Raw genomic sequence first — 22914 nt, 5'->3', positions numbered from 1 at the left:
ACTCATAACCCTCGCGGTGAATGAACCCTCGATTTATCCCCCTTTTGTCGGACCATCTGCACAACCCTCTCTGGGGTTTCAACCCTCGAATTCTCCCCCTTCGGACGTTCCCTTGACAACGGGAAGTCTCTTCAAAAAAGAGGGTTGAAAGTGCTTACCAAGTATAATATCATTGTCGATTCAACGACAGAAAAAAAATTACTTTCTTATCATGATGTAGGATACGTTTCATTAATTGATGACGTCATACACAATAGGGAAAGAACAAATAAAATGTATAAATACACAAAGTAAAATATGCGAGTACGTATATTTTTTATGAAAATTATCTGACAAATTTCAATATAAACCAAATTTAATATTGTCCATCTTATCCGTGGGTATATTACGTGTATCTTAGGTGTATCTTATGTGTGGAAATTTTCATTTATTTTCTGTATGTAATTTACGGAAGCTCCTTAGTGCTTATAATTTTTAATTTTTCACATTTTATAGATATCATTGTTTAAAGTATTGAATATATCTACACATTTTCAATAATAAATTTGACTTGATAGCCTAGGTATAAAAAATCGTTTAATATACCTAACTACTTCGTTACACTTTTTAGCAATATTTTGAGTAAACCTTTCAGTGAGTAATACAAATCAACTAGTATCACTAGTACATCACATTTTCTGATATTAATATAACCTACTCTATTTTATTTTATTTTTTTTTGCGTTTATTATAATTTATAATACATTTCTGAAATATTACTGTAACGTTTTAAAGGCTACGAGAAACAGTGTTCTATTTTTTCTTCAAAAACATGTCATATTTTAACAATAAACGTATTAATATAATACTATGGGCATCTCTCCACCTGCATGATAATATTTATTGAAAAATTACACGAGCTATACCTGAGAAAAATTGTTTGACAACAATTTGAAAATATTTTAATTTTTTTTTTGTCCGGGCAGTGATCTTATAAATTTTTATTTTAAATTTCGATTGTTATAATGTATATTTCCTATTGTTCGGTATTTTGAACTATTTTCAACGTACACTGAATATGAGGCCACCTTAAGGGTGGAAACCTTCAGCCGGGTTGTGCGGAAAAAAAAATGCATTGTTCCTATGAAATACGAATCTGACGCGTCGAATAAGCCACACAGCTGTTCACTCAGTGTTGGTCTTTGTACGTCCCTCGAACGACAACAAAGGATTTCCTGTCCCCGTACACAACATCAGGTACCTATGGTCTAGGTGTACATGTTAATATCCGTACACTGTGCATGCACGGTATCTCAGCTGCTTCAACGGGTAACAGATGGTGGCGGTTCTCGCGTAGCAGGGGTTTTTGCCTGGAGGTTCCTATTGTGAATAATAACGGCTGTCGTTAGCATACAATAGGCACCCTCTACACAATAGGACATCCCTTCGAAATATTTAATAACGTGCAGCTGCCACGGGGACGGTTGTATTCGCAGAGCAGGGTCGTTTTCGCTTACCTACTCAAAGGATGAAAAAATATATACATTTTTCTTTTATAACATTCACCGTTGGACATGTCAAGAGCTTAACGGAGCACATTATATTAAGCCGGTCGAACGAGGTTATCTGAAATAATTCAAAAGCAGATAACGCTTACAATTCCCAAAAGGCCGTACTTACAGTATTTTTTTTTCTACGATATTACTTTGTGTTAGGTACAGAAACCTAACACAAAGGCGATTGAAAGCAGTCTGTTTTTTAGACTTAAAATCTGACAAAATTAGGTACACCTACTTTGGATGGTCCGATTTAAATTCTATAAAAATAATTGAGTTTATATTTTCTAGGTAATTGTAGCAATCGATTTTTGATGTTTCAATTAAAATTTTGTTTTAATTTTATTTTAATTTCTCAAATTTGTTTTATTCACTTCCTTGTCTTTAAGAAAACGTTTTATATGCCACTGGCGTTATTACCACAACAGTCTACCACACATCCAGCCTATATTATTAACTCAATAACCCCGCAAAATATTTATAAGAAACTGATTACCTATTGATCAGTCATTATTTTTATTAAATTATTCTGATATTTTATCAAGCAAAACCAATAGTATTTGTGCTTCCAATTGATTTTTACCATTTTTCCCCGTTTTACTCTTTAAAACTATCTTTTAAAATAGTATGTTTTAACATGGACATGGAAAACGGTTTATATTCATTTATTATACCTATTATATGATGGTTTTTTTTTTTAATTTTCTATTAAACACTTAAAAAAAAAAATTTGTTGATATCTAATATTGTTGTCTAATAAGAATTTTGGGGCATGTGTTCTCTTCAGTTAATTCAATTTAAATTGATCATATAGAGAAAAAATAATAATGTCGTTTGAACTATACTTAATACTGACAAATCTCAATTAAAACTCTTTAACTAAAAAAAAATATCGCACCATTATGGTATTGACGCTTTTAGCTACTCTATCTACGCTTTATTTTTACGAACGTGCACCCAAAAATATTTTTATCTATAATTTATATGTTCCTAGATAACTTCAATGACAAAGATCAGGTAAAATATATTTTAGAAAATTTAACATAAATATGCCATTATATATTGTTTATAAATAATTTTCAACAGTTTACACCGGAAAGCCAAAAGTATTAATTATAATGAGACTTTAAATCATTTTTATTTAATAAAAGTATAATGAATAATTTAAAAAAAAAAAACTTTTAGTATACCACATTTCCAGCATTTTTTTTTTTTTTGTTGTAGTAATACGGCTTCAATTACAAAGATTATTAGAATAAAGCTACTTAAAAAAACACATTAATGTAAAAACAAAACAGATTATTCACCTATTGACCTATGTACATAAAAGTTGTAGAATTTTACAGTTTGTTTGGTAGGTTAGTTTTGCTAAGGAATTGGCAGGTAAGTTTTGAGTTGCCTTCGTTGAGTGTCTTTTCTATAGCGAAGTCAGAATTTTGAGTGCCATTTATGCATATCTATCACATATTGGTCTAAGTCTCTTCCTAATAAGGTATGAACAGGTGAGGTGGATGTGTCTTAATCTAAGTAAATCTGGTGTTAACTGTCTCGTTTCTTCTTTTGCTGTGAATGTTACTTTTCCATTTGTGAACACCTTTTTTTGTTGTTGATATTTTCAATTTTGTCAGATAGAGCCGTTCTGTCGATTGCCCGCTATCCACTTCCTACGTTCTACCTAGTTTAAACCGATAGGTATAGTATTTTAAATAGATTTACTAAGTCAGATATATTTTGGGGAAATTAAGACTAATTCAAAAAGGCTACGGAAATATTTATGTTGTTCTGCTAAAAAAAAAAAAAAAAATTACGTTACGGCCGTTAAGTATAATAATTATTTCACTTTTATAAAAATGTCTTGATCGTACTTACCTACTCGGCTCATAAGATAATTTTTCAAAAAGATGACTTTCAGAGTATGCACCACAATGCCAATAGTGTTATTTTTTATTTTGGCTACAATTACAAGTAGTACAATTCCTCAGTGTTCGATTCAGCTTCTACGAAAGAAATAAGTTAAATTAATAAATTACAAAAAAAAAATTAGATGTAAAACCAAAAAACATACATAATTTTATTTTTTTTGTATTTTAATATAATTGTGTAAAATGTACCCAGTGTGCCTAATAAACAGCGGTCAACAATCATAAATAAGAATAAAATATCTAATTTAACTCAACATAAAAAAAAATTACTATATAATCGTTAAAGGTATTTTAAAACAATGTTCTAAGAAGATAAAGTAAGAAATTGTTGTAAACGCTTAGCTTTAAAATGATTATCATTCAACTAAAAAAGGAACTTAATTACTTAACTTTATTACTCGTAGTTGTTAATAGGCATTAGCTTTGTTTTTTAAGAGACTAGAATTTTCCACAATTTCAAAAATGTAATAATAATATTTTCCGAAATTCGTACACAGTTTATTGGGATGACAAAAAAGTGTTCTTCGGTTAAAATACGTTTAAATGTTATATCAATGTTATTTTAATATTTACAAATTATTATTATAATTTGAGGTTAATTTTTATCAATAAAGTGCCCTCTACAAAAACGTAGGCAACTTCATTGCTATCTTGTTTAGGTTATAACTAAATTTATTAATAACACTCACCGGGTGTTCCGTCAACGGTTCCATTTCTTATTGTGCATTTCCCCAAACAATACTTAAGTGATTTTGTAGTACAAACCGTTGAAATTATAACAAAAAATAGTAAATTTACAAAACACCACAGTATATATTAGCTGTATTTGTTGTCTAAATGAAAAATGCCACTATTGGCATTCTGATGTATACTTTGAAAGCCATCTTTGCACAAAATTATTTTACGAGCCAAGTAAGTGCGGCTGGTAAACGAATAAAAATGTTCTGTATTCTGTGTAATATTCATACGATGAAATCCTACACTAAAATAATAATATGTATTGCAATCGAAAACAAATAACAAGATTTTCATTATTTGTTTTTGAACCTGCACAATAACATTCTGTTGAAATAATTCTAACTAGGTATGTTATACAGACAATACAACATCTTGAAACTAGAAAATAATAATATGTACGGTACTTTAATCGGGGTATATATATTTTTTTTCAAGACGTTGTAGGTACAATTCAGATGATTTAGATGTTCAATAAATTTTACAGTGTTTACAGCAGTTTAACATTTTAATCTTTGTCAATCTTTATCAATTGTAGAAATGTATGCTGCAAAATAATGACTAAATATTTATAATGTTAATTTACAGGACTTTTTTGAAAACGATTTGGTAAAAAATATATTTTTTTTTAACACTTCTAATTGGTTATTCATAAATAAATTGTAATTATTGCGTGCTCCTCTTTCCTTAATTAACTATTTTCCTTATATTTCTAAATGTGTTTTATTCACAGTATTTTCTTAACTATATTTGAAATGAATACTTAAGTTGTTATATTATGTGTGGAAGGTCAACCATAACTGTCTTAATCAAATTAACATTATACGATTTCGGTTTTACTTGGCATGATTACTTTTGTTGGGCGTGAAACGTTTAAATGCGAACTAGCGGGTAAGGTATTATCTTTGTCAGCAAATTCAAATGACTTTGGGACTGTAAATTGTAGGATTTTCCAAAATTTACAATAAAATTAAAATTTAATTTAATTTGATACAAATAAGAGGACCGACAACTTAAGAAGAAACTAAAATGTATTAGATCAACCTTTCTTACAGTTAAATATCAAAATACACAATTTACAGATTTAAAATTAATAATTTGTCCGGATTTATTAAAGTTTTATATTAGGTCAAATTGATTTTCAGATATAAATTTATTTTTTATCCTAAACAACGCCACTGTGGTTTTTCATACACGTTATAAAAGTAGGCGGTTTAAGTACATGTTTTCGTACAGTTGATTAATTCTTTAAATTGGGTTAAACAAGTATACCCGGGTAGTATAACATTGAAATACAGTTTTTTTTTTGTTTGCTTTATAGGTATGTACTAGAATTTGTTATTTTTGTGTGCGAAAATATTTTTTTGATAGAATTGATACAAAAAAAAAACACATTTACACGTAAACAACCTGCGCTCTACTTTATGTTTCATTTCAAATCCACAAACGACTGCTAAAAAAATAAATAGAGACATTTATTTTACCAGCTTAGATAGGTACTTATGAAGTATTATAGAAAAATAACAGGCTAGAATTTCAAAAATTTTATTTTGTCATTGCTGGACTAGTTTCTAATAACACATTGAAAAATGTATCAATATAACTTAATAGGCGATACCTATAAGTACACGTTTTCTTATAGTTGTTTAATTCTTTAAATTGGCCTAAGCAAATATACCCGGGTGTACCCAAAAACTACTGAAATTTGCATTTCAGTCCCAATTTTAATATACACCACTTTAGTAGTGGTTTTATTTTTACCATAGATATATTATCATTCTGGCGTTTCCACATAAAATATAATACACTATATTTCGGCTCTTTTATCAAGTTATTTCCTTTTAAGGACTTAACAAAAGTAAATAGTTGTTCATTGTTCTTAAGAGCTCCGAATATTATTGGTCGTGTATATTATATTATTTGATTATCTTCATAAAATATTTTTAGAAAATTGTTGATTATTTGAATAAACAACTCAATCTAATACGGCATTAAAAATTCAATAAATTTTGTTTTCTATGATATTTACCTAAAAATAAATTTAAATAAAAAATAAAATGTCGACATATAAAAAAGGTGTTGGGTGGCAATTATTATTAGAGGGAATATACTTAGTAGTTGCATATTTGAAAAGTGTTTATAGTAATAATACAATAGATCAATGATCTAGGGCAAGGGGGTTATGATCAGATGGGGGGAGAGTGTTTTGTGATTAGAGGGATAGCATGTCAATCCATTTCTAACGCTATAAGAAGAAACAATTGTCTGGAAAGAAAACTTAATTATTTGAAATTTAATTGTTTCTATACAACATGTGTAATGGAAGAAAACTGTCGTGGATGATTTTAAAATCGAATTTATTGCAACGGTTAAGCGCCATCTTAAATATAATTTACACTTATAGTAATTAACCAAATATAATCTATATTTCTCCAATCATTCAGCAATTTCATGGTTGCTGTAATATTCACACTTTGAAATAAATATCTATTCTAGTTGTAACGTTTAACGTCGTACAATATTATTGCTAAGACATGTGGTTTTTAAAAAAAATACAACTTGGTTTTCATGACTTTAAATGTTTTCATATCAAACGTACTGTTGTGGTAACGAGTGAACATATTTTTTTTTTTTTTAATTTACAAGTCCTAACGAAAAATATCCATGTTCAATGTTTATACAGTATAGTGTTCCACCCTATTTAGATTAAGAAAACCCTTCGATGTGAACCTGAGAGTACTATGCTTATTCAGTACTGTACTTGTTTTGGACTGTACTGGCTTAGTCTGTGTATAATAATAGTGCTGTACATAGAGAATATCCCATACAAGTTTGAAAGTAATTTTATTGAAGTAATGATGACATGGAAAGGTAGAGAACACGTCTAGGCGAGAGAGGATTTTAATAAGCCATTGTTGTTTTGAAATGGTGGACACGAGGAGTCTAAATAATATAGTCATTGTGTTGATGATAAAAAATCATCAGACGTAAAGAGCCAAATAATATTTATTAAAAAATATAGAAAAAACAGTAAACACCAGACACCAAATTATGGCAATTTTTTTTTTTTTTTGTAAATCTGTCTAAACTATTAAGTTTCTTTGTTGATACAATAACATTTTCAAGACTAGTCAGCTAGTGAATTCAAAAAGTTTATTTTTAGAAGATTTTTACACTTTTAATTTTTCAATTTTATTTATTATTTAGTACACTGGCTTTTTTTATGGGCTTTTGCTGCACGTACAAAACCCATTACACTAATTTGCTTATCCATTTTTTTTATTTATTAAATTTGCTCTCTTTTTTCCGATCGCCACACCAACCTTTAACTGGTTTCCCTTTTACTTATCTGTACAATATACAAATTTACCTAATTATCATACAATCGTTTCTAACTTTTATTCGATTTTATTGTTTTTACGTTTTGCGCTGTTGTTGTTGTCGTTGTTTTTATTTTTACAAACGGCATCGACTACTGAAATATATTATTTAAACACAGTTCGGTATTTGTTCGCTTTGTTGCAGCTTTTTGGTTTTATATTGTAATGTGTATGATATTGTTTTCGAGTTTGTCGACAGTATTTTTGTGTGTAAAAATCTTTTCATGATAAATTAAATAAAAAAAAAAAACATATTTAGATGTAAACGAGATGCGCTCTACTTTAAGTCTTATTAGAATTTCAAAAAACTACGGTTAAAATAACAAATAAAGAAAAAGATTCTACACCTTTTAGGAAAACAGGCCAATAGTATTTGCTCGGTTTGTTTTTATTGTTTATCAACGGTACTATACTCGCTTAAAGAGTATACCACACAGTTTGGAACCAATTCGACTATTTTACAAAAACAATTATGTCCGTACAAATAGCAAGAACTTGTCCAAGAGAAAACCCTTGTGGTTTTTTAGATTATATTTACTGAAAGTAGTAAAAAATCACTTCTAGATAAACATACCGATCAGAATCTATAAAGCCACTCAGATCTTGTATGGACTTTCTGATCATATAAAACGCATCGCTTTATTCTGCTTACCCGTTTATATTTTCTCACTTCTTCCCCATTGCCCAAATATTATCTCTCTTGACTTTTCTGTCTTTTGACATACCTTTGGAACGGCGTTTACCGCTATTTTAATCAAACTTATAAGTCAGCTTTTAAATAACATTTAAAGTAGGTGGGGGTATGTAATGGCTATATCGATTGGAATAACACGTTGGTAAGATTATCACACCATCTATATTGTAATATTTTTCGTACATGTTAAACAAACGGTATGATTTTATTCGACATTATGTGTGTATTATAATATCGTTATGGCAAAAAAAAATAAAATTAAAAAGACATTCAATTATTGATGGTTTTTGGCCGCACTGTCGTTGGCAATCCAATGTCTATTCTAACCCCACATTGGACCTATGTGACCCCACCCGGGGTCAACATCCATTGACTCATGATCGGTTGCATCTCTTATCATCTGGCGGCCATACGCAATGCCCTAAGAACACAAAACATGTTTTAAAAAATTAATTTGAACTGCTCATTTTGGGATGCAAAAAACCCCGGTCGGTTCCATAAGTCGTGTGTTTGGAATAATGACTAAGACAATAGCAGCTGTTGGGGTTTGGATTTTTTTCAATTACATTTTTTACATTGTATAGACTATACCGCATACTAGCTTTTTTTTTTTTAAATCAATGTTATTTTTACCAAGAAGTCCTGTTATTAAAATAGCCCTGACACAAAAATATTACAATAAACTAAATTAATAATTTTTTTTTTTATTTAGGGTAATATTATTATAATATTATTTATCGAGTAGTATTATTATACACACCAAAACCGCCGCCAGGACAGTGCAAACTTTGATTGTATTGAAAAAATGCATTTTTTAAAGTATGTAGTTTATTTATTGTTACGACACAGAAACATTTACTGATGATAATGGACTTTGTTCCACGGATATTTATACCGCTTGTTAAAACTAACTTTTAAATAACAACGCTGTTTTACTAATTAAAATTTACATTTTTTAAATTACAAATTACGTTAAAAATGTAGATAACATATTTTTTCAATCAATAAAAAGTATTATTTCGATATGAACGTTGGAAATCGTCACGCGTTGCGTTAATTGTGTCGTTAAATGTGTATTTATTAGAAAAAACTAGGCATTTTATAGAGCACAATGGTAATTACAGAATTTATAGTACTGGTAATTATTAGCGTCGACGTTTTATGTAAAAAATTCTATTCACTTTGACTGTTAATCTACATGCGTCTGGTATTAAACTTTTTAATATTATGTTCTATTAGCGTTTTCATAACTTCTAATCAAAGATCATTTCAACTATGTTTGCTATATTTTGAGCTCAGCGTAAGACATTATTGTTTATTCTGAATAATTAAATTTACAAAACGCATAGTTTTCAATCGAAGTAGGGCTAGACCAAAAAAGGAGAAGTAATTCTTTTAGCATAATGCTGGTAATAGTCTAGGCGAATTAGAAAACAAAGGTTGGAAAGCTCAATTTTGGTATATACCTTGAGTGAAGGGTCCTTAGTAACACACTATAAGTCTCCTAAGGTTGGATGCCTGCTATATATGTATATACATTTAATAAAACAAAGCTCCAGCCTTTTAACCAGCAATTATACCGAATCGTCTTGCGGACACATTTTGGTACTATTAAATAACGTGTATAGTTTGGCTATGTTTTGATTGTTTGCATAGATTATCATCAAAGAATTTTTTTTTTAGAGTAATTTTATCATATTTTCTAAAGACCTAAGGCCCTCCGACTTTTAGCTTCGATGCAGAGCAGAAGTGCTATTGGTTTTACTATGATGTGGTCTTTTTATGTGTATGTATACACTGTAACTTTTTTAATTCTGGACCAATTCCTTCGAGTAGCAACTCTATAAATTACAAATTTCGTCTACTTGGTACTTGTTGGGGAGTAAAAGTTGAAAAAGTTTACATCTTCAAAGTAAAAAATATTGAAAAAAACAAAAACAAACCATACAAATTTTTAAGTTAAAACTTTTACTGGCTATAATTTCGAGAAATACAGTCTAATCAAACCTCATATTTAAATTATGTTTATGATTTTGAATTATTTGATATTATTTTTTAACTGTGAAGAGCTTATTGCGATATTATTTTTTAGCTGCAATTTAGTAAATAAGAGATGGAAATTAGTCTGATGATAGGTCTAACATATACCTATAATATGTGTAAAACAAACAAAAAGTAAAGTGTTCTTTAAAAGTTAGCTTTAGTAAGCTAACGATACATTTGTTTTAACAATATGCACAAAATATTAAAAATATAGTAACTAGAAAACCAGATACACGTAGTAGAAAAAACATATTTTTAAGTATTGTTATTGTTTATTATATAAAATGTGTATGCGCTATAATATTTGTAACAATATGGTACTATCATGCATGCAAATTTAAACAACCTGAAACACAAATAATAAAACAAGATATGGGCAAAAAATTTTTTTTTTTGTTAATTAGACCATTGATGTTAAAATAATTGTCTAAGTTTTCTGAATACCTTGTTTTGTAATAAGGTCACCGCAGATGTTCTTTTAATACTTTTTTTTTGTAGATTTTAGTCCTGTATTACAAATGAAAAAGCAAAATAAAGAAAACATTTGTCCTTAAATATTATAAACGCCTAATTTTCAGGTTTATCCTAAACTATAAGAGATAAAAAGTTGTTTATAAGCTCATCGCAGAGGGCTTTGCGTGAGATATAAAATATGAATTAAGAAACTTAAACATCTTAGCTAAATTTTTCTTGGTTACGCCGCAGATCTCTGAAAACGATTAACGGATATTGCAATTAAAAATTTTGTTAAAATCATTTTGGCATGTAGAAGTGCGGTAAAGAGTTTAAGAACTTTGTCTGATATAGTTCATTCACTACAGATCCTTAAAGTTGTATGTGGTATACCAGAAATAAATAAACAAAAAGTTAAAACGAGTACGTACAAATATATTTTTTATACACATCGAACAACTTTTAAGCGAATGAATTATTTAAATCTTAAAAGTATTATTTATCTTTTATTCAATAATTTTGGGTACATTTATACTTTTGTCTATTCCTTAGATAGGCTGTAATTATAATTTCAATGCAAAGCTAAAGCAAACATTATTTTTCAAAAATATTAATGATTTTATACTTAAAGTAATCAAATAAATTCTAACAAAACAAAAGAGCAAAATGATTTATAATTTAATCAAATCTACAATAATTGTATGTGACGAACCAGATAAATATCAATATACTTATATAAATAATTACTTAATTATTTATTTAATTGACTTAAAAACCAGTCATTATTATCTGATTCAATTTGTTTAGGAAAAAAGTAATCAGTGACGATGAACTCAACTTCGTCCCTGGTAAACTTGTTTTCTGAAAGTACAAAATATTAGACATTTTTTAATAAACGGAATGAGGTCAATTTAAAAGCATATAAATCGTGAATAAAAATGCGTGACACTTTCAACTTTTTTTTAATTTCAAATAGTTGTAGGAGAAGTATAATAATATAAATTTCAATTTTGCATTATTAGTACAGTTAAAAAAATTAATTTTTTAAATTATTTTGTAGTTTGTCTTGTCCGAGAATTATGATTTTTTAGTTTAAAACATAATTATAATTTACAGCAATAAATATGACACATACTTCAATCCTACAATGTTTTTTCAATGGTTTTAATCATTTTACTCAATACATTTATTGGTTATATTGATTATTACCTGATTTTTCCAATTTGTACGGTATCGAGGTTTTCGGGAACTTACGATATGGAAATACGAAATAGCACAACTTTTTACACCAATATACTTGGTCCAGTAGGCGTTTTAAATGTTGAAATTTTATTTGTGTATTAGGCCCACCATACTGTTTGAATAGCGTTGCTAGTTCTAGCTAAACGTTTTAGAATAAAAACTAGACATTAGAATGTTTTCCAAAAGAGTAGCAACAAAATGTCAATTGGCTTAAGAATAAACTTGTGTAGGGTGTTAAAAAAATTAAAGCAATAACCAATTTTTCTATAGCGACATACGAATACCCAACGAAAAGATTTTTTTTGGCATAATCATATAAATTTCATAGCGTTTAAAGCATTTTTCATATGAGGAAAAACCAATAATCTTTTTTGTATTTACTCCGTTTCATTGGGGACAAAATCAGCAATTTGTATTTACCAAATGCTTTTCCGTATCCGTATCTAATCCTGCGTATTCATCAACGTATGTTATGACATCTAGTAATGTGAAAACATAGCCTGAAATTGAAAACAAGTTTGTACATTTTTTAAATAACCGAATTAGGTCTATTATACCTCGAAGGAGTATTGAAAATAATGATATGTAACATTTTGATATAAAATATTGTGATTTAAATTATACAGTTTTATCAAAATTTGTAACTAAAAAAAAAAAAAGTGATCTTGTAACTCACATTTTACTAACTTTTAAGATAGTTAACATATTTTTAATAGTTAAGATTTTTTGTTAAAATTTATAGAAGAATTTACATCTACACAAATGACATTTAACTCTACACATTTATTGGATATTTTTCTACTGTTTATTACTTGATAATGTCGTTTGCAATTCCTCAACACTGCAAAGTCCTTTGTTTTTAATTTCTTCTTTGTCCTTTGTCTTTCGGAATTGTTTTTCTACTTTTTCAATGACTTCTTTTACGCCTATTAGGTTCAGATCGCCATTTTCTTTGTTGCCTATGCCTTTGGAATTTGCATACTTATCGACTATGTCGCTAATTATTCTCTTTTGTTTTCCGAATAAAAATTAGACATTAGAATATATAACAGTTTAAAAACAAAATTAAAACCCCAAACTACCAGACATATTATATGCTTTTCGGATTTTTGCAGCGTGATAACATTCATTTCATAGTGATTTTTCTTATTGTTTTATGTATTTTTATTTACAAGTGTAGTTATCACAGAAATTTCTATAAATCGTACCTAATTAATAAGTGCTTAATATACTTACACGCTCCCCACGAGTTGGTCGATGATCACCCTGACATTGCAAAAAGTATACCGACACGCAGAACAACAGTATAATGTTTTTCAAATACATGTTATTTTTTTTCAGATGATAAACTCGGATTTAGAATATTTAATTATTAGGTTTTAAATTTGAAACTATTTGATATTTGTACTGATGCTTTATTTAACGACTGTCATTAATATATTGTTAAAAAAATAAAGACAAAGTGGCTATAGTTATAGTTTTAAAATGGTTTCTGATTTACCGCAGTAGGTACTTATTGTAAGGAAAGATACTTAAAGATTGAAAACAGCTCACAGCTTAGTAGGTTATTGGAACTTTCTACACGTTTATGTATTATTGCTGGCATTGTTTTCTTGGCAAGGTAAAAAACACACGCCTAAAGAAAAGTATATTGTATTCTTTTTGTAAACAAAATAAGTAAAAAACAAGACGATTTCCGTATGTAGTATCTGGCACGGTTAGGTGCAAGTTTTCATTGCTTTTTTACTTATTGCAAGACAAAAACATATTTAAAAAATATATATTTGTTCAGGTATTACAATATATAATTGTATGAAATACGCATTATGCACAAGAATATTACTTACATACAGGAATAACCAGTTGTCAACAATCAATAGGTAATTTAATTAATTTGTATAACTGCTGACGATTTAATAAATATAGTACAAGAAATAAAATATTTGTTTGTTTATTTTGAAAATTTTCCATTATACTTGGATGCATACTAATTTGTCCTTTTTCTTCACCTTACCCCCTTATATTATGTTAATAGCTTAACAAATTTGTAATCAAACCTAATAATAAATTAATATTACTTTATGAATTGCCCGACAAAGCTATTTTTTTATTATTGTAATGAGGTCACAGAAGATGTTCTTTCAACATATTTTTTTCAGACTTTTGTTCTGTACTTTACATAAAAAATCGAAATAAAGATAACGTTTGCACTTTTGGGAGTTAAAACAAAAATAATAGCTATAATAATTATCAATAAATGTATACATGAGTATGTTTAAATTTGAAAAAATAAATCAATATTTAGTTGCCTTAGTCTGAAGATAGGTCTCATAGACTAAATACCAGAGTATAGACTATTAATATGAAATAACTATCGCCGTGCGAGCTTAATAGGCAATATAATTTAATATTATAGTTTATTTATTATTTTATACTTTCTTGAATATTAAAAATCGAGTACATATGGTAATTAAAATTAAAAAAAAATTCGAGGCTGTGACTCTAAGAGATTTTCGTGAAAAGCAATAAAAAACAAACTGCTACATACACTAAAAATGAAAATCTAGATATTTGTCTTAGCATAATACACATTGTTATCATGGATTAAATAACATACCGGTAGATCGGTACCTACTTGATCTCATCAAAATGTTAAATGCCTGATTTTCCATTTTCTCTCAAACTCTAAGAGTTAAAAAGTTGATTCTAAGCTCATTACATTAGAATTTTTTAAAATATGAATTTCTCCACCCCCTCAAAAAAATTAACGATTGCAAATTTTTTGGTAGTCAAATTTTGTTAAAAAATAACACCGAATTGAATACCATCTAATTTGTAAAGCTTTTATTGATTTTTTTACTTATTGCAAGACCTGCGTCTTCTCCGTCCCACCTATGCCCCGACCCCACTGTACCGGCTTTTTGTTATTCTAGGTGTGAATCATAAAAACACATTTTGTTTTTTTCTTATTCGCTTTTACGTTTTTAAGTAAAATATTAAACTGTTTTTTTTCTATGATAAATGAGCTATGGCTACACAAAATATTGGTTTCTGAAGACCTTATTATTATAATGAGGTCACAGTAGATGTACTCATAACATTTTTTATCGGGCTTTTGTTCCTTGGATATATTTTTTGTTTATTGCACGCATTTGTGTACGACCAACAGGCATCTGTTTGAATAAGTCAATACAAAACATCATATTATCAAGACGTGTTTATTTTCCTTACTTCGATCATTTTTTTTTAAAAACATGAGACAAATAAAGTACACCGTGATTTCAATACGTTCCGGTGTAGAAAAATAAAAATGGGTCAAAATGCCAAATAAAAAATTTGAGGATTTATCTAATATTTGTTTCCTGAAAATCACCATATATCATAAACGAAGGAAGGGCTAAATTGAGTTAATTGTCGCGAAATAAAACCTTGTTTTACTTTTAAATCCCTAATGATTGCAAATTTTTCATCTTTCAATTTTAGTAGCTATAAAGTCGTGAAAAATGGTCTGATCGATTGGAAATTTTAATCTAACTTTTAATAGGCATGCATATTCTCAAATTATGATAAAGGATGCCCTCGTGTATAATTTAATTCAAATTTATTGAAATTTATTAGAATACCTACATAAGTATATGCAATGTTCTTTACCAGAAAATATTTGAAATATTTAGAAAAAAAAAAAATAAAAAAAATAATATTATTTCAACTTTACTGATTGAAAAACAATTACAACACGTATAACCGTACTTTTTGTAGGCACTTAATAGAAACAGAACCACTTTTTAGTAAAAAAAAAAAACAAAATGCCATACACTAAAAATGAGAAATTGATACGTTTCTTAGGCCTTAGCTTAATACATAAGTTAATATACGACGGGTTATGATTTTGTTAGAACCATCTTGGCATGTAGAAGTGCAGTAAAGAGTTTAAGAACTTTGTCTGATACAGTTCATTCGCTACAGATCCTTAAATGTATGTTGTATACCAGAAATAAATAAACAAATAGTTGAAACGTATACGTACAAATATATTTCTTATACACATCGAACAATTTTTAAACAAATGAATTGTTTATCTCTTATAAAATATTATTTGTCTTTTATTCAATCATTTTGGGTACATTTATACTTTTGTCTATTCCTTAGATAGGCAGTAATTATAATTTCAATGCAAAGCTAAAGTAAACATTATTTTTCAAAAATATTAATGATTTTATACTTAAAGTAATCAAATAAATTCTAACAAAATAAAAGAATAAAATTAGTTATAATTTAATCAAAAACTACAATGCTTGTATGTGACGAACCAGATAAATATCAATATACTTATATAAATAATTACTTAATTATTTATTTAACTAACTAAATCCTATTAAAGAAGTCTTCATCTGAATCAATCTGTTCAGGAAAAAAGTAATCAGTGACGATGAACTCAACTTCGTCCCTGGTAAACTTGTTTTCTGAAAGTACAAAATATTAGACATTTTTTAATAAACGGAATGAGGTCAATTTAAAAGCATATAAATCGTGAATAAAAATGCTTTACACTTTCAACTTTTTTTTTTTTTCAAAAAGTTGTAGGTGAAGTATAATAATATAAATTTAAATTTTACATTATTAGTACAGTTTAAAAAATTAATTTTTAAAATTATTTTGTAGTTTGTCTTGTCCGAGAATTATGATTTTTTAGTTAAAAAAATAATTATAATTTTCAGCAATAAATATGACACATACTTCATTCCTACAATGTTTTTTCAATGGTTTTAATCATTTTACTCAATACATTTATTGGTTATATTGATTATTACCTGATTTTTCCAATTTGTACGGTATCGAGGTTTTCGGGAACATATGATATGGAAATATGACATGATACAACTTTTTTCCCCAATCAACTCGGTCTAGTAGGCGTTTTAAATGTTGAAATTTTATTTGTGTATTAGGCCCACCATACTCATAGAATAGCCTTGCTAGTATTTGCTATTGGTTATAGAATAAAAACTAGACATTAGAATGTTTTCAAAAAGAGTATCAACAAAATGTCAAATTTTAATTATTAGTTTAAGAATAAACTTGTGTAGGGTGTTAAAACAATTAGAGCAATAACCGATTTTTCTATATCGACATACGAATACCTAACCAAGAGATTTTTTTTCGCATAATCATATAAATTTCATAGCGTTTAAAGCATTTTTCATATGAGGAAAAAACAATAATCTTTTTTGTATTTACTCCGTTTCTTTGGGGACAAAATCAGCAATTTGTATTTACCAAATGCTTTTCCGTTCCGTATCTAATCCTGCGTATTCGTCAACGTATGTTATGACATCGAGTAATGTGAAAACATAGTCTGAAATTGAAAACAAGTTTTACATTTTTTAAATAATCGAATTAGGTCTATTTTACCTCGAAAGAATATTGAAAAAAGTTATCCGAAACTGGTTAACCAGTCAACATTTTTAGTACATTATTCTCAATTAAAAAATTATTAAAATATGTACGTTACCATTTAAGTTTCAAAAGTTGCTATCAAAAAAAACCAAGTCGGGAGGTTGGTAAAAACAAAAATAATTGTGAAAAATTGAGATCACATTGTATAACAACAATATGAAAAAAAAATTATTTTAATTTTTTATTGAACCCTAAGAGATATTGAGTGGTTCATGATAAAAGTATCACTCTGTATTATAGAAGAGATTATATTTATACAAATGACATTTAACTCAATACATTTATTGGATATTTTCTTCTCTTTATTACTTGATAATGTCGTTTGCAATTCCTCAACACTGCGAAGTCCTTGGTTTTTTTCCTTGTCTTCTGTCCTTTGTCTTTCGGAATTGTTTTTCTACTTTTTCAATGACTTCTTTTACGCCTATTAGGTTCAGATCGCCATTTTCTTTGTTGCCTATGCCTTTGGAATTTGCATACTTATTGACTATGTCACTAATTATCCACTATTGTTTTCCGAATAAAAATTAGACATTAGAATAAATATTACAGTTTAAAAACAAAAATTAAAACCCCAAACTGCCAGACGTATTATATGCTTTTCGGATTTTTGCAGCGTGATAACATTCATTTCATAGTGATTTTTCTTATTGTTTTATGTATTTTTATTTATAAGTGTGGTTATCACAGAAATTTCTATAAATCGTACCTAATTAATAAGTGCTTAATATACTTACACGCTCCCCACGAGTTGGTCGATGATCGCTCTGACATTGCAAAAAGTATAACGACACGCAGAATAACAGTATAATGTTTTTCAAATACATGTTATTTTTTTTCAGATGATAAACTCGGATTTAGAATATTTAATTATTAGATTTTAAGTTTGAAACTATTTGATATTTGTACCTATGATGCTTTATTTAACGACTGTTATAGTTTTTAAATGGTTTCTGAATTACCGCAGCACTTTTTGTAAGGGAAGATACTTAAACATTGAAAATTATTCAAAGCTCAGTTGGTTATTGAAACTTTGTACACGTTTATGTATTATGTTTGTCACTGTTTTTCTTGCAAGGTAAAAACACATGTCTAAAATATAGTTTTTTGTATTTTTTGTGTAAACAAAATATGTAATAAACAAGACGATTTCCATAAGTTATTGTGGTACGGTCAATTCATTGTTTGGCGGAACATTAAAAATATAATATATTAATTCCAAAAGTGAGGCAATGCATATGAAACATATACAGGTCTTATTTCTGATCTATGGATCAGATCTAAACACACATAAAAAATGTTATTTTAACATTATTTTTCAGAATTTTGTTTTGTCCTTTACATAAAAAATCGAATTAAAGATAACATTTGCCTGGGAGTTAAAATAAAAACAATAGCAATACAAATAATCAATAAATGTATACTTGAATATGTTTAAATTTGAAAAAATAAATTGATATTTAGTTATAACAGTATTGGTCGAATATCCCCGTGCTTTAGTCTGAAGATAGGTGTCATAGACTAAATATATATCAGTGTATGTTAACACTGAATCACAGTGCAAGTAAACATAAAGTGTTGAGTAAACATGAGCATTTTTTTTTTTTGCAAAATCTTAATTATTTAGAAATTAAACTTAAGTGTAAGCTTATCAATATGACAATCGGGATTCCTTATTGGTTATTATTAAACACAGTCTAAAACCAGGGAAGAAGTGAATTGATATTTTGGATTGAAAATAATTTGAGAATAAGCATGCCTATTAAATGTTAGATAAAAATGTCCACTCGATCAGACAATTTTTCACGAATTTATAGCAACTAAAATTGAAACACAGCACCTCAATTTAATACTTTCTAATTTTGTTAGCTTACACTGTACTTAGTTTGGACTGCACTGTCTTGAAAATACCTACTACTGATTTGCATCGAAGCATTTATGATGTAGAATTGTTTGTCCTACCGATTCTGCTTCGACACAATTCCATTCGAAAAAGAATCAAAATAAATATGAACTTTAATCGTTAACATATTATAAGCAAGAAAACCTCTTTAATGTTCCATATTTGGAAGACGTTTATATTGACAATTCGTTTTTTTGTTTCAAGCATACATAAGAAAAAAATTGTCTCTTTGATTGGAAAATCATACCATTTTAAGGTATGTAACTAAAAGGGCCCGAAAGTGATGCAACTACCTATGAAGCATTAATTTAATTCTCGCTACTATTACAAGCGTTTGTAGAAGCTACTTATATAGTTTAATCAGAATTTGACTTTACTGATATTCTCTTACAATTTTACTTCATACTTTATTTGATATAGAAATAATAATAGTAACGTTAAAAATCCCCCATAATTTTTTTACAACTAAAAAATCTACAAAAACCTCAACCAAGCCGTAATGTTCAATTGTTGGTATATGTACAAACTGTGTAAACACCGTTGCAGTATTATAGAATTTGATACTTTAAAAAGTATAGGTACCTAGTTCATGTTGCTAGCATTTATATAATATTAATAAAATCATTTGAAAACTTTTTCTTCTATCACGAATAGTAAAATATAATTTTTAAAACAATTTTTGTTGGGCATAAAACCAGCAACTATAAAAATTGTTTTTAAAATGGTAAAAGTCTTCTAATATGTTATCTGGGTCACATAGTTAACCAATTATCATGTACTAATTTATATTAGATAATTTATAGTAATGACATGATGAACAAAATGTTATTGAACAAATAAAACCGTACAAAAAAATAAAAATAATAACTCTCTTTATTGTAAAATCGATACCATTTTTATTTGGATTTTCAAAGCATTAGAATAATTACAAAATAAGAATAAGAAATTCATAGCAGTATGGCGTGGTGTAAGGTTGCATTTTGATGAATTAGACCACAGATGGAACTCAAGAGCTGCTTTTGTCATTCAATCATTCAAATAGCTTAACTAATAACATGTACAACACTTATTTACCGAGGTTCCCCTTTACAATAATTGAATTGACCAACGGGTCAATGAGGTACAAATAAAAATATTTAATAATTTATCACTGCTGGACGTTGATAAATATTATATTTAACTGATTTTTACTTTCTACCGTATGGTTTAGACAAAACTAATTGGTTAACTGTTAATAATGTTAAATTTTAATAATAATAAAAAAAAAGTAGCCGCTGTAAATTTATTATTGCTCATTTCGGCAGTTTAAAAGTATGTACCTAAGACCGTTACCAGGTGAAACATTGTCGGCAGTTGTTTATTATATCTAAAAAAATGTGTTTTGTCTAGTATAATTTTTTAAACAGACTTCATTGCCCAAAATAGAATACTATATTACACACACACAATACATAAAACACCAAAGGAGTCCGAAGCTTATGGTCTTATGGACAGAGAGCAAATGGAACATAATTTGCTGACGTTTCCATCGGTTCGCAATAGAAAGGCGGTGAGAAAATTCGTTTTCCAACAGGTGCTGAGCTGTTGTTGTTGTTATTGTACACCGTACAGTTGATACACGAGTAGATTATATCAAGTACCCGTGTTTCAGGTGGAAAAAGCCGAACAATGTATGGCCAACAGGGACCACGATGGCGCTGTTGGACATTTTGCAAACGCTTTCAGTGTAATCGACCACAACGGAGAATTACTGGAACAATTGCGTTGCAAAGCCCCGTCGAAGATCTACAAAAGAGTCGCGACAGAAACGTGCAAACTCAAGACGGTCATGGCCATGATGATGTGAATCGTCGCCGACACTGCTGTGTAACCTAACGGTGAGGTTATAGTTGAGTTCTGCCAAAAGGTTCAAGTAGATTTTGTAGTTTGTAAAGGGTCTTGATTTATTCAGCTTCCCACCGACCCCTCTTGTAGTTGTGGCCAACGAGTCGGAGGGATCAATAACCGTACACTCCAAAGGGGTGGCAATAAGTAAAACATATTACAAAGCGAACGAAAAGGCGAGCTGCAGTGTGACCGGAATGACGAAATTAAATTTCTCCAGTTAATAACGATTACACTGTGCAGTATTTTTTTTCCCATAAAAAGTGGTCACACTGTCGCTCGCCATGTTTATCAAAATGATACAATCACTTTCAGATAAACGCTTCGATGGAAAATTGTAGATCTGTTCAATTTGAATGTAACCAGTTTTATAGCCATGGTATTTATACGTATTGTTTGATTTTGTTACATTTTTACAGTTTTAACATTTTCGACAATTCGATTTGGAATATTGTAAAAAAAACCAAAATTACTACATCGAATTAAGTAATTAGTTAAGTAATAATTTTTTTATTTCTAACTCCAAAGTCCCATCTGATTCCTGAATAAATTGCATATTATTGCATTATGAGGTCACACTAAATTTACCTAATGTATAGACATTGAGTCCTAAGATTAAGGCTAAAAGAAAATGTCCACTCCTTCTGGGAAACGATAATTTCTTGGTTTTTCACTTTATTCGTTTAAGTACCTACTATATCATGTGAATTACCCAATCAAGTTTGATAAAAGATTTCTGTCATCAATTTTCCACTGATAAATGTTTACACTTTTTAGTGGAGTTTTTCTCAAATTTGAGTGGGGAGGGGTAACGTTTTTTCCTGTTGAAATAACGTTTTCCTGTGTAAATATAAGATGATTTAATAATCTACATATTACTTCTTTACGCGTTTTTTTCTATTCCCAAGAGTTTGTTTTTGCCATCGTTTTATAATTATTATCAATATCAAATTATGTTTTATTAAAAAATACAACATAATTTATTGTATCAGAATCATTAAATGAAAATGAAAAACGAACAATACTCCTATATTCTGTCTACATCTCATCTGTGTTTAAAAAAATGGACCAACAAATAAAATATGTATTGTGGAAATTGGTAATGGTGTGAATTCAATATGACATTATACAAACTCAATGGCAATGAACAGTTTTTCCAAGTATGCACACTCTACATTATTATTAATTATAATATTAAAAAGTACTTACTTTAGAACACACTTTATATTTATTACCATGTTAAGAATTAATGTTGAAATGTTTTCCGACATTTTTATTACTGCAAAAATATACATTTGTGTTTAAATTGTGCACAGAACGTTTAAGTAAACCATAATTTGTTCTGTTAATTTAATTAAAAAGTATAAAGTACACTCAAGGACAAGGCTAAAAGGTGATTAAGTTTTTGTACACTATCTTTGTACATCAATAGTATCTTAAACAAAACATTTTAATTGCATTTTGTAATAGCAACCGACAACAGCTATTAATACCTACATTGTTTTTAGGTACTTAACAGACTCTTGTAATAGAAAAACTTACTACATATAATTATTGCAAGTCACCTAGAATTTTGTTAACATAAACTTTTCTGCGTTATATTGATATAAATGTAAGTTATATATATCTTATATAAATCTATATAAGATATACATATCTATATAGATAC

General features: G+C 28.4%; 1 protein-coding gene and 1 long non-coding RNA gene across 3 annotated transcripts; one reads left to right on the top strand and one right to left on the bottom strand.

Moving 5' to 3' along the window:
* Window positions 1-11471: 11471 nt before the first annotated feature.
* Window positions 11472-18432, bottom strand: LOC126839590 (uncharacterized). Of its 2 annotated transcripts, none has more exons than XM_050574980.1 (5): window positions 18196-18432; window positions 12817-13012; window positions 12425-12504; window positions 11972-12143; window positions 11472-11623 (listed from the first exon to the last, which is right to left on the bottom strand). In XM_050574980.1, exons 1-5 carry the CDS (start codon window positions 18283-18285, stop codon window positions 11514-11516), a joined length of 648 nt encoding a protein of 215 aa, XP_050430937.1. In that variant the 5' UTR covers window positions 18286-18432; the 3' UTR covers window positions 11472-11513. The 2 variants fall into 2 exon arrangements, with proteins under 2 accessions (XP_050430937.1, XP_050430938.1); XM_050574981.1 differs by lacking the exon at window positions 18196-18432 and adding an exon at window positions 13241-13338.
* Window positions 18433-20902: 2470 nt separating this feature from the next.
* LOC126839596 (uncharacterized) lies at window positions 20903-22367 on the top strand. The gene is made up of 3 exons (XR_007685921.1): window positions 20903-20934; window positions 21013-21238; window positions 22238-22367. It is a non-coding gene; the product is annotated as an uncharacterized LOC126839596 (long non-coding RNA).
* Window positions 22368-22914: the final 547 nt, after the last annotated feature.

The sequence above is a fragment of the Adelges cooleyi genome, unplaced genomic scaffold, assembly GCF_023614345.1.
Source record: "Adelges cooleyi isolate 19-005CV unplaced genomic scaffold, UGA_ACOO_1.1 ACOO_flye_CR_arks_rails_tigmint_CR_PRNA_306, whole genome shotgun sequence".
Classification (NCBI taxonomy): domain Eukaryota; kingdom Metazoa; phylum Arthropoda; class Insecta; order Hemiptera; family Adelgidae; genus Adelges; species Adelges cooleyi.
This window is presented reverse-complemented; position numbering and strand designations above follow the sequence as displayed.